Raw genomic sequence first — 13,252 nt, 5'->3', positions numbered from 1 at the left:
TGGAAGTACAGCTAATGTGAACATAATGTGTTTTGAGCTGAGGTTTAGAAAGGATGACGGCCACGTCCAAACGTATGACTCAGTCTCTCGTGACAAGGTAGATAGGAGTTTGCTGCTTCCAAGCTCTGTTAAAATAAAAGAGATCCAACTCTCAATCTTTCCATCTCACATCTTGGATTGAGCTCAGACTCTGTGGGACTGGCATGTTCAGAAGGTGGCTGGACAGCAGATGTCCTACCGCGGATATTACCAGTAGGACTGTCATTTCCCGTAGCCTTTCATGTGGAGCTCAAAGGGTTGATTGAGAGCTCCGCAGGGCAGAACAGGGCTGAGGACGGAGGGACAGGAGGATCAGATGGCTTTGGTGGGGCAGGGGGAAGGTCTGGTCTGCGTATGGAATAAAAAAAAGTCTCTTTGAGACACTGTGCGAGTGTAGTATTATATGGTTTAATACCAGGGCTGTCTGGATTACAGTGGTAATCTAGTTTATATATGAATCAGATTAGAATTTTTAACACATTGTAATAATCAGCAGAATGACTGGTGTTTGACAAGCCACCATCACAATGCACAATAATCCTAAAATCCACCAGCTTTTTTTTTCCCACGAGTTCTACCTTTGTAGAATCCCATCATTTGGATTATACCTAAATCATGGTGTCAAACCCTCACCTCTACCTGCTGTTATTGGTCCTCCTGTTCCAGAAAGTGCTCCTTTCCAATAAACAGATATTCTTTTGGTCACTGCAGTGTTAATTTATCTCTATTATTCATGATCAGTTGTGATTCATTAAAGTAAAAAATAATCAGATGAAACATTTTTATCATCCAAAAGCTTTATGTAATGCAGGTTTGGAAAATGTGTTTGTTAAGATATATTTCTTTTTTATCAGAACAGATCAGTTCCTAATAGAGAATAATGACCCTGTTACCCATTTCCCTCTTGTTTGCTTCACAAAAGCACCAGACATGGATTCCTTCTGTCCTCGTCTTTTAAAGTGTCTTCCACCTGTCTTTCTCTAGATGCTTTCTCCTGGCGTGTTTTCTAGTTTTTATGGCACTTTTAGAGGATATTAGCTTACAGGGCTCCCAAGGCATGAGGTCATCAGTGAAAAATGGTTCTCATTAGCCGCCATCATTATCATCATTTCCTTTCTAAGTGGTATCATTGAGGCCTTTATGATTGAGTCTCCTCAACACACACCTCAGGGACCCAGTTAGGGAAGAAACAAGGCTCTCTGCTCAGGCAACAGGTCGTAAGCGACAAAGTGCGAGAAATCACTACATGGAAAGTGAAAGTAAGTGAAAAATACTAAATCAGGAATCTGTATGTAGCGTTTTGCTGTTTGCTGTGAAGTTTATTAGCAGAGGGGGCAAGGATTGTTTTTGACTGAGTGTTCTGGTATCGTCTCTACATAAAAGCCTCAACCCCAGTACCGCAGGAGGAGCTTTTATCCCACGATGTAATAGGAATGTTTTACAACATGTGCTTGTTCCCAAGCAATAAATGACATTTTAAAGATGGTTTAAGACGATGTCCAGAGTCATAAAATATTCTTTATTGAAAACTGCAAAACCAGTAGATGTATGACTGAGGGTACTTTATTGTTTCCTTAACATACAGTCGGTACCGGTTCCCCCGACAGCCCGACACGCTTGCATAAAACTTACTTGTCTTTTTGTCATTGAGACCACGAGTAAATTGTCTATATTTATACAGCACTTTTCTTCCATTATTATTCATTGACACTAATTCACACACTGCCAGCACAGCCATCCAGAGTAAATGCTGGTTTCTATGCATTGCCAAAGGACAGCTCAGTGCAGCAGGACAGTAAAGAAGCCAGGGAACAAAGTGCCAACCTCTGTGGGAAAGAATAAATGCTTAATTAACGAATGGTTGTGCATTATAAAAGTGACACAAAGGGTTTTCTTTAATTAAAGGACTTTTGCGGCAGCCTTAGTTTATTTAAAATGCATCAAGAATTTGTGAGTGTATATCTCAGACTTCTCATTTGCTGCTTAGAATAGAGGCCGTAGAGGTGCATTAGTTACCCACTTCAATCTCATGCATCGCCTGCAGCCCATTCTTGGCCACGGACACAGAAACTGGCATTCTTTCTGCTACACCGCACTGAGAAAGTAGAGGCAGACATTCCACTAATATTGAAAAATACATCTGAAGGATAAGCATGGATGAGTCTGATCCTCTTTGTCCCAGACCCACCTGGAATGTTGGGGAAAATGCAAAGTAGAGCAGAGCAGAGGAGAAGAAAATAAAGAGAGGAATGGATGGAATTTTTCCATTACAGCAGATACTTTTATCTCAGCAGATTCAAACCTCACAGTGAACATGTCTTCTTTACAGAGGAGGAATCTTTTTTTTTTACCCTTACTGGTCAGAGAATGTTGGCAGCAATGAGCCAGTTTTCGTATCTACTACCCGTTGGCGGCTGTATTGACTTGTTTACATACCAAAAGAATGCAAATTTAAGACAAATCACTTCATTAAGAGCCGAATGTATTGATCACTGATTGCAATGCTGAAGCCTGCTCTCTTATCTGTTATCGATTTGGCATTAAGCGCTGAACCTGGAACAGACTGACTGTACCAGAGTACTGTTGAGGGCGGCTTTGTCACTGACTTCTGTTGTCGTCCACTGTTCTAATTCCATCCTTTAAACTTTAAAGATACAGTCTATTTTAATTGGTGAAATTATGTTAAATTAAATTTTTATTAGCGACTGTGAAATTTAAAGTGATTTTTTTCTTAAGCTTTTATGCATTTTAATTAAAATAAAACTGTGAACTGTTGTTTTTATCACCAAATATGAGACTGTTGAGATTTCTGTGATAAGAGATTTTTCTACAGATTGCACTAATGTAGTTTCATGTGTAACCAATGTTGGAAAAACTAAAACTTTTTTTTTTTAAGATACCTGTGTTTTGACATGCTGATATGAGGAATATTTATTCAAACGAGTTAATTTACCAGATGTCGCTAAATTCCGAATTGGAGGAAACCTAACTCCACAACCAAGAAATAAAACCACTATTGTTTTTAACCATTTATAACCCACTCTTGTGGTCTGAGACCTTAAAAGACAGTGTCTCTTCACTCTGGAGCATTATTTTCCCCATACTTCAGCTGTCATACTGTACATTTTTCTCTACCACTTCAACATAAGCAGACACAAAATCACCACATTTCTCAAGTTAAAACCACTCCATATATAAATAGATAAAAAAGAATTTCGCATCACACTGTGACTGAATGGCAGATCGAGCAGTGAGTAGGAGAGGAATCTGTGATTGGAATAATAACTGAGAATCATTCATAACCATTCTCCTGAGTGCTACCTAACGTGCACTGTGTTTTTTTTACTAGAATGGATGGCAAAGTGTTTGTGTGTTTATGGGGGAAGGAGAGAGAGCGAGCGAGAGCAAAGGAATATGAATGTGTGTTTATCCCTGCATCCTTCACGCTTGTCTGTCGGCAAGGACAACCTGACACCTGCCAATGCAATGAGGCATCTGGCGTTTGAGTGCCGACAGGTGTAGTCCAGGATGTGTGCGTCTGAGCAATGATATCATATAAATGGCAAATGAGTGTTCTGGTGGGAAAGGCAGTTTATGTGCCTGTAAGATTGAGAAGTTCTCCTAACACCTCTGCAGCACAGAGGATGCTTTCTCCTCCCAGTTCCCCTGTATTTTCTGGATGTGTCACATTCACTGGTAGAGGTCACTGTCCTCCCAGGGCCTCTTTGGGCTATTTGTTTCTGCATGTATGTGTTTTTGTGTCTATCTAAGGGAGTAAATCGTAATCCTGGCAAAGCACTTAATAGTCCCCGCGTCACACTGTGTAGATTCCAACGCTCGATCCCTGCTCCGTAGTTGCCATGCTGCTTCGCCAGTTGCTAGGTTAGCCGCGGACTCAGCTGCGTACCCCGGTGGTGCCCCTGTACTTTGAGCCCTGTGGCCCTCTGAGTGGCCTGCCAGAAGCCCTGCACCAGCCTTGGATTCCCCACACAGGTTGCCTGTGAACCAGACGGAGAGTTCCCAGAGGGACAGTTTGTTGTTTAAAGTGAGCGTGCAACTCGGAATACAGAAGGGGGAGAATAGTTTGACCGGGTGAGTAGCTTAAAAGTGACACGGCACCACATTACAGAGTGAACTGTGGACAAAAACAGCACAAGATGAATGGCCAGTCATCAACTGCTTGAATGCATCCTTTCCTTTCTCTCCGCCCTCCTAACCTTAACATCCTTTGTTAGAAAGAATGTGAAGAGAGATAAGGAAACATTGTGTGGCTCCTTGGAACGGCACATGTCTCTGTGTGAGACAGTTAACATTGTTTTAACATTCCCCTGATGCTTTAGCAGCGTCAGGGCTCTCCTGATGCATGAGCGTCCAGTGCAGCATCAGTCTTAGAGTGGTGTCCAACCAGAGGCAGATGGATTGGTCTGTGTCTTGTGTTGCACTCGTACCCTCCTAAGGGCCGTGCACAGCTATGCTGGGATGATGGCAGATGTTGACATTTCGGTCGTCAGGACCTTAATAAACCTCTGCACACCAACAGATGCGGCTCAGCTTTGACCTTAGTGAAGAACAGAAAATAATTTAGCATTTCGCTCTTTTATATTGAATAAAAGAAATAAGTTTTGATACAGTAATGTTTGCAAATGCATGATGTAGAAAAAACACAGGCTAATAAGCCGCTTGATAGCATTTAACCTAATAGGAAGAGTGAAGCCTTGTACAGCATGTTTAGAAAAGTTAGCTCTCCAGGATCACTAATGTCACTTAACCCACAGCCGTTAAGCAGCGTTGCTCTGATCACAACAGATGAGCCGGCTGTGTCCTGCTGGCTGGCTGTGGTATTTTATTATCATGTGTGCATTATCACTCTTCTACACATGCTGTAATCTGAGAACAGAAGCAGTGACCATGCAACAGCCCACTGGAGAAATCTCAGCACTGCTCGTATTCATAGCCTGCAGTTTGGGTGGGATACAAAAACCTGTCAGAAAACAGTTCATGGTTATCTGTGGCACATGAGGACGGAGCAGCTGTGCTGTTCCCTGGCTCCAGAGTCTGATGCTGCTCAGTGTAAATAAAAGGCAGCTGTCCTAATTGTGTTAATCCTTCATAAAGCATCAAGCATTTGGAATTAAAAATTCATGTTGACAGCACAGAAACATCTAACAAAAAAAAAGGCTACAAGTAAAGTTCTCATCTCCAACTTTTCGAATCTGCTGACTCTAATTTGAAGCTGCGAAAGTCCGAGTCTGAGTCTTAGGTCATCAGGGTTTCGACCTGAGTCTAGTTAGGACAGTGGGTCACAACCTTTTTGGCTTGTGACCCCATTTTGAGGTCACAAATTTCGGGTGACCCTGAGACATTTTAGTAGTTGCCACTGGAGCAGTCACGTGATCAAGGTACGCCAGCTCAGATGTTTTTACATCCTGCACTTTATTTGAACCTGATTTATATTAAAGAAAGTGAAATAATACAATTGTTTAGAAATCATTAAAAATAAGTTAAAATAATATCTTTACCAATATTTGTTTGATCAATTATTATAGTTTTTACACTTGTTTCATCTCGAAATCAGTCAACAAGTCCAAAACTTGGAATCAAATTGTTAAGTTGTCATTTCTGTAGTTATTATACAACATTTTTAAAAAGCTAAACTTTAATTGTTGTGATCATTTAAAAATGACATTAAAAAAGGAGTTTGTTGTTAATTCTTGTCTTCTTTTCTGTTTAGAGAAAACTTTTTTTTTTTGTTCTTTCTGCATCACTCTAGACTTAAGAGTATGCAGGCTGTCAAAAGTTGAGTTGGATGAACTGTACTGCTGCTGTGAGCGAGGCCTGCTTTGATATCTTAGACCCAAACTGTGTTAGATGCAAAATGAGAACAGGAACCTCACAAACTGGGTCTCCTGTAGACTCCCATGGCATTTTAGCAAGACTGCTGTATAAACATGTGTCAATCATCTGCCCTGTGCTAATGAGTAAATGCACGTTGAATAATAAGACAAACTGCAGAACACAGTCGAGGATCAACTGAGGCGGTTACAAACATCTGAAAGTTGAGCGTCTCTTCACATATTCCAACGTCTAGCATTCCGTTGTTGGTGTTTGTCCACATGATTGGTTAGAAAATAAGTCAAAGGTCAGTCTTTGCTAATAAAATACCACCACCAGGCCAAATCTGGTGATCCTGTCAAAATTCAGGACGTTGAGCTGCTTAACAACAACCCACCCACTGTGATCGTATCCCATCAACCACTTTGCGCGGAGAAAAACCTGCAAGGTCAACGCAGGAGGTGTGAGCCTCGAGAGAGGGAGGTGATGAGAATGGGCAGAAGGAGGAGCATATTACTGACCCCCCTCTACCACCACACTGCCTCCACATCATAAATCAAAACTCACAGGAGGAGTGAAAACTGTCACACATGATTTACGCCGGACGAAAAGTGAAAGTTTTCTTTTAATATTTTTATATTGTTAAAACACAGTTTGAGAAGCAGGGGACAGAGTTGAGTGCAGAGCGAATGAATGATATTTTTATGTCGGTGTTAACCACAAGTTTAAGCTCAGACTGTTTAAGCTGCTTTGTCATTTCAACATCATATACCATGACAACATGCTAAGCCCGGCTCTTTCCTGGCTTCATTCTTAGTGGATTACTTCAGTAATGCTACAGTGAGCTCTTAAAACAGGCTTACACCAATGTCACATGTTGGGTTTGTTTCTTACTGCTGTGTCATGCACAAGTGTTGTTTACACAAAACACTTTTATCATTCACCAAATCACATTTTCATACAAATTCCCTGCTTTTCCCTTTTGAGCTTCCACCTTTTACAAACCCTCTCTTCCTGTGGTGGGCTGTCTTTTTAGAAGCAGCTGTTCCTGCTCTTGGACCAGCAGAACAACAACATACACTCACTGCCCATCTGGGCAAAAGGCACGACGCAGTGATTCTCACACACTCAGCCAACGCAGAGGTCGACACAGTGGTCCCAGGATCTTGCATTGTTGTAACTAGGGCAACGTGGTGCCCTGAGATTCAAGGCAGTGTTCAGTGAGGGGAGACAAGACTTCACGTCTTCTCTCCTCAAAGACTTTATCGACAAATGAAAGTAAACCACCTCGGTACACGTGTCGGCGCTTTGACACAGACCTCTCTCAAGTCAGGTTCCATTTGTTTTCCTCTCCGTTTCTGGTTTCTTGTCAGTGTCAGTGTTTGCTCCCTACGGTGGCGCTTCCTCTCTATCAAAATACATTTGTCTTTCACCGTTAGCGAAACATATGTCCTCTCATGTCGAGTGTCGTCGTGATGGGAGAAGCGCGTGTATCCTTCATATAAGTGACAACACACATTAATCTCCCTGAAAACAGATTATCTTTTTTTCCTCCTCTGGTCGTTCACATCATCTTTCACTCCCTTCCACCCACTGTTGTTTTTCTTTTTCTTTTTTTTGACACACTTTTTCTTTTTCCCACTGTGGGGAATTTAGTCGTGAGTCATCTTATGAAGCACAGCCTTTCAAGTTATTTTATGTTAAAAACATCACCGGGCCCTCGAGTTGAAGTTGTTGTTGTTGTTGTTCTACTTTTTCTTTTCCCTCTTCCTCCTGTTCTTTGTTCTAATTTTTGATGTTTGTGTATTCTACATTTGGTCCCTCTTTTTTCCCTTTCCCCATTCTTTTCCTTTTATATTTATTATCCATTATATTATATTATATTATATTATATTATATTATATTATATTATATTATATTATATTATATTATATTATATTATATTATATTATATTATATTATATTATATTATATTATATTATATTATATTATATTATATTATATTATATTATATTATATATATTATACTGCCTCATAGGTCACAAAGGGACCATAAAATAGTCCCCATTTACTCAGACTTACTTGATGGGAAATTTTCACCCATATGTCTGAAGAAGTCCTCAGGATTAAGTGCTCATCCGAGAGGCTTTTCCAGCGTAGGAATAACTGCGCCGACGGAGCAAGGAACCACAACTAAACTTCTGGTTTCACTGATTTAAAACCATTTGGTGAAAAAAAAGGGGGAAAAAGATGTTTTTGCATTGACATTTTAAATTAATTATCCCCTCACTCTGCCCTCGGTGCAGTCGTACTCGTGCTGCACTGTTCCATTCGGTGCTGTTTGGTCACAGAAAGCAGAAAACAGCATTGTTACTCTGAAACAATAACAGCAATCTGATTGTGGATAAATGATGTCTTTGTCTATTGTCTATTAGAACAACAAAAACCACTGGCACGGAATCACCTCTCTTTATCTCCATCTCTTCTTCCCTCTCCCCCTCTGTCGCTCTCTTGAGCCCTGCCCAGCCTTTTTCAAGCCTGGATGCACATAAAGCCCAGCTGCACAATAGGGATGGGCTGATAAGCATTCTCACATCCACGGATGAGTGTACGTCTTTGAACTATACACGTACAGTAATATGAAAGAAAAATGCAGTCAAGTATCCCTCCCAAAGTCCTATCATCATTAAAGTCGTTTCCCACTGGTTTCATATATTAGTAGTGTGTCTGATGAAGGCCAGAGTGTATGTGTGTGATAAAGGCTTGGACCTTGTCTGTCCCTCAGTTGACCTCAGTTGAAGTAGTAATGCTGCAAAGTAAAACTACTTCAGTACCACGATAAGCCAAGTAATAGACAATAGACCGATGTGACATCTTTATCTTCAAGATGTGTGGAAAGATTTTTTTTTAGTTTTATTTTAGTACAACATCTTCTTTCTGACAAGTGCTAAATTTAATTAAGCAATGACATTTGAGCAGCTAAATTTATATGTAACAGCTATTGTTTTTAAAAACATAAGCATTGCTTCGTTTTTTTTCACTGTTTTCACTTTTTTCAGCTTATTTCTCTCTCTGTCTCCTGTGATCGTCACTCCTTCATGTCCTTCCATCCCTCTCTTTATTCAGACACCCACACAGAGTTTACAGAGCCCTTCCTTGAAGGCCTAAGTGATAATGCATGATCATGGGAATTTAATTGGGGGTGTGTTGTGGTGCGTTGTGTGCTAAGGGTGAAAATCTGTCTCTAATCCAATCGTGTAGGTTTTAAGGTTGGGTTGCATTTAGTCACGGACTGGCGCAAAATGGAGGTTGAATGAGAAGAAGAAGAAGAAAAAGAAGAAGAGTAAACATTCTCTTTTCTTTTCAGAAAAAAACAACAGAATTGTCTGCATCCAAATGATAACCAACAAAGCAACACTCAGCATACCTGTAGGTCAAGTGTTTCTGCAGGTTTTCACTATCCAACCTCACAGAGATGTTATACACTCACTCACACACACACACGGTGGATGCACTTGTGCTCCTCAGAGAACACAGGGATGTGTAATGAGCATTGCTCAGGTACATTGCTGTCTTCAGGCATTGAAAAGTAATTGAGCTTTTCATGATCAAATCCTGCACCGCAGTCAGTGGTGCAGGATTTTTATTCTTATTTGAGGACACATTACCAGGACTGGAGTATTTGCACAACATTTAAACACACAAAACGGACCCGGTGACAGGCGACCCGTGTTCCAAGTGAACCCATTTCCCCTGCAAATGGCCTTCTTGGTAAATATCACACAAATCCAGCATCATAATGGTAACAGTAATGATAGAAATCCAATTGAGTGAAGGCCTTTTTTTTAAGGGGTCCGCTGATGTCAGCTTCTGTCATCGTTATGTGTGTTTGTGGGTTTATGTGCAAGACTTTGAGGTTAACGGTGATAAACTGAGTGCTTACAGGGTCCTGCTGGAAATTACACAACGCATCCAACCTCCATCACTGTGCGTGTGTGTGAGAGAGAGAGAGAGAGAGCGACAGATTCAGTGGCCTTTTTAAATTTTACTGTCAATGAAGAGAAGAAAAACACAATCTGTAATAACACAGCATCACTGTGTGTGTGTGTGAGTGTGTATTTTTTACATATCTGTAGTTAATCATAAGCTCTATGAATACGTCAACCCCTGCTGTGATATTTCTGTTCAATTATTTTATTCAAAGAAATGTAGGAGTCTCTGTTTAATGCCTGGTCGCTTTAGGAAATCCTTAAAATGTAATGACGCACATGCTTAAACAAGGCCAGGAGATGCTAAAAGACAGTTTTACAGGCCAAAAGGACTATTAACACTGAAGCCCATTAACCTTTAAGACTGCGATGCCCCGACCATTTATCTTTTTGTTCCTTGTCTCTCCTCTCTCTCTGCCTTTATCTCTCACAGCTGATACAGATTCCACCGTCGATCGAAGGCCCATCGCCCGACAGCCCGTAGCTGAGAGCCCGTATGTCATCGCCTCCAAGCCCCCCTCAGTGAAGGTGATAGGGGGTTCACCACCTGCCAGATGGGCGCACACCTGGAGTCTTGCACTGCTTCTTGCCGCACTTTGCATGTGTTGGACCCACATCTGATGCCAGCACCGTTGAAACTTTCCCCCTTAGTCCTTTCTAGGAAATGTGTACATGCAGACGCACATTCATATCATCTGTTGCATTTAGTATCCTTACTCCTGTACTCCAGCTACTGTGCGTGGACGACGAAGATAGAAACAAAGGAGACAGAAGAGAAGGAGGACAAAAATCACAGGAGGCTGTAGATGGGGGCACCTGCGGGGGAACTCGACCCGCAGCAGTACAGATGCAGATGATTGCACAAGCTGATCCCATGCACAGCCATCTACAATGACTCTGCCTGCTGCTTCTACTGGGATTAGGTGTGTGTATGTGTATTTAGACACCAGTATAGTCCTGCGGCTCCTTGCACCTTCAGAGTAGTTCAGAACACAAACGTTATCCTTACACTTTCAACATTTAGACTCAAATTCACACGCCCTGCATTTATTAGTATCAGTCTTTGTTTTGCTCTGTTGCTGGATTTTGTTTAACTTCTAAGGCTAAAACCTCACCATGGTCATTTGCCAGCCTTGGAAAAGAAACTGGCTCATTTAAAAAAATCAACTCCTCTTTTTTTAAAGGATTAAGGAATGCATGATAAATTGGTAGATTGATCCCAGGTGCCTGGCCCAGAACACTACATTTTTAAACAGTCTTGAGTGTTGGCAGGGAGTAGAATGTAATGAGTACACAGATAGAGCGCGGGCACACTTGCACAGATGAATTCATGGTGCAGGCAACGTAGGTGTGTATAGAATATGTAAATGTAAATACGTGGAAAGATTTAATGAGTGTATGAGGTTGTGATACTACAAAAAGCTCTTAATTGATTTATCAGAATTATTTTCAAAAAAGGACTTTGCTTCTCTGCTCAGTATCATCTAAAAACAGTAGGAAAAGGAAAAAAATAGGTTTAATTTCTGTAGCAAATCATGTTGACACTAGGGGTGCACTAACACTAGGCCTTCGTACCTTGAGTCTGGATTCTGTGTGTACTGAAGTGTACTGTGCCTGAGTACGGCACGGTTAGAATAGGTGTGCTGAAGCACGGTACACTTGGACTCGTGCACAATCGCGGATAATTACATTTCCTGCCGCCTCCGCAAAAATCTTTATATGCATGTAGCACTATTTACAACGAATCGCCATCTTGCGCATTCAGTAGATTAAGACACCATATAAACAACAATCACCGACGTAAGTGTCGGAGTCAACCGGGCTTCAGCAATTTGAGTAATTTGAATGCAGTGGGGGACGCGAGGGAGGGAGGAAGGGCTCTCAACAGAGTACGGAACAACTGGTCCTGGTACGAGTGCAGCCTTAGTTAATGTTTCAGCTAATGCTCGTGGCATGAACCGACATACAGTGAGTCCAGGTTGTTGTTTGTATGTTTGTTCTCAAATACACAAATCATAATTTCTTTCAAAGATGTTAAAAATATATATATATACATATATTTACCTGCAACATTTCTGAATTTCTAGGCATTGCTCTGTCACATGATTGGAATGTGGAAACATACAGTAGGTAAGATTTGTTGTACACGGGACTCTCCCTTCTGTTCCTTGTTGTTGGGACATTCTTTTGGCTCTGTGGTTTTTCCCCACTGTTCAAAAACACTTTTATTTCACAATAAGAATGTTTTTTCTTTTGATACATTTGTTGTCTGTCTTTTTAGATCAGCCAGGTCAGTGACCAGAAACTGGTTCAAAAAAACTACTAAATTCTATTCTTCCTGAAAAGAAAAAAAATATTTTTGATGCAACAAAAATGGAAACTTAAAAAAATGGCCCATGCAGATGCATTTGCAATTGCAATTCAATGTCCCAGTGTAATTGTTATATTAAAGCTGACTCCTTAATGTAAGCGTCACGTTGAAACAGAGTCTTAGCTAAATGCTACCTACTCTGTGCTTTACACGAGCAGTGAAATACCTCTCCCATTATCCAGGTTTCATTCTGTCTCTACTGGAAACTTAATCTCCGCCTTACAGTGCCATAACATGCAGACCTATGCAGTTACTCGTCCTATCTCTGCAGTTAATGAAGCAGTTTTAGCTGTGTTACATTTGTTTCATTTCATGTCCAATAACCACGTTTGATCACTTCACGTTTTTTTTTCCACGTTCGTTTCTTTCCTGCTACTTGTCCATTCATGTACAGCCTATACCTTCGCATGTGTATAAATGTACATATTTTAAGTCACTGTTTGTTTATGTGTCTCCTTTCCTCCCTTTGTATCGCTACGATACAGTGTAGTCGGGCTCTATTAAAGGTGCTCTGCTTTTTCACTGGTCTCGGGAGCTTCTCCTTTATGTTTACCTCTCACACATTTGGGTTTTTTTTTTTAGGAATCACTGTTCATCAAAGGGGTGTATACAGGTCTTCACACTCTTAAATAATCTGGTCAGGAGTGGTTGAACTTCTGCAGACATGAAAGGTCAACTGTACAGGTTATCAACTGAAGATGCCACCAATAATATCTACGACAAGCTCAGTTACAATGCAGTTTTTGACCATGTGGTGGCACTAATGTCAGTTAGTTCTTTGACAAGCTCCAATATACAGAGAAGACAGATTTTTTGCTTTTTAAACTGTAAATGGATTTGGTTTGTTATTGAATACATATCAAACCATGTGCAAGGTCAATGACACCCATACAGTGTTAATATTTAATTAGCCCTGCGGCATTTTGTAGGATAAAAATTGAACCCCAAGGTCAAAAAGGTTAATAATCTCTGGAGAAGCTGATGTTTAGCGCACATCAATAATGTAAAATAAATTTAAAAA

General features: G+C 40.8%; 1 protein-coding gene across 1 annotated transcript in view; it reads left to right on the top strand.

Annotated features, from left to right (window-relative positions):
* LOC103396027 (glypican-5-like) overlaps window positions 1–12,753 on the top strand; it is an 81,925-nt gene extending 69,172 nt beyond the window's left edge. Inside the window, exon 11 of the mRNA XM_008333950.3 lies at window positions 10,294–12,753. Within this exon, the coding sequence (XP_008332172.1) occupies window positions 10,294–10,481 (188 nt within the window). The 3' untranslated portion in view covers window positions 10,482–12,753. The remainder of the gene's footprint in view (window positions 1–10,293) is intronic.
* The last annotated feature ends 499 nt before the right edge of the window (window positions 12,754–13,252 follow it).

The sequence above is a fragment of the Cynoglossus semilaevis genome, chromosome 20, assembly GCF_000523025.1.
Source record: "Cynoglossus semilaevis isolate Cse_v1.0 chromosome 20, Cse_v1.0, whole genome shotgun sequence".
Classification (NCBI taxonomy): Eukaryota; Metazoa; Chordata; class Actinopteri; order Pleuronectiformes; family Cynoglossidae; genus Cynoglossus; species Cynoglossus semilaevis.
Note: the sequence above shows the minus strand (reverse complement) of the source record. Positions and strands in the feature narration are given on the sequence as shown.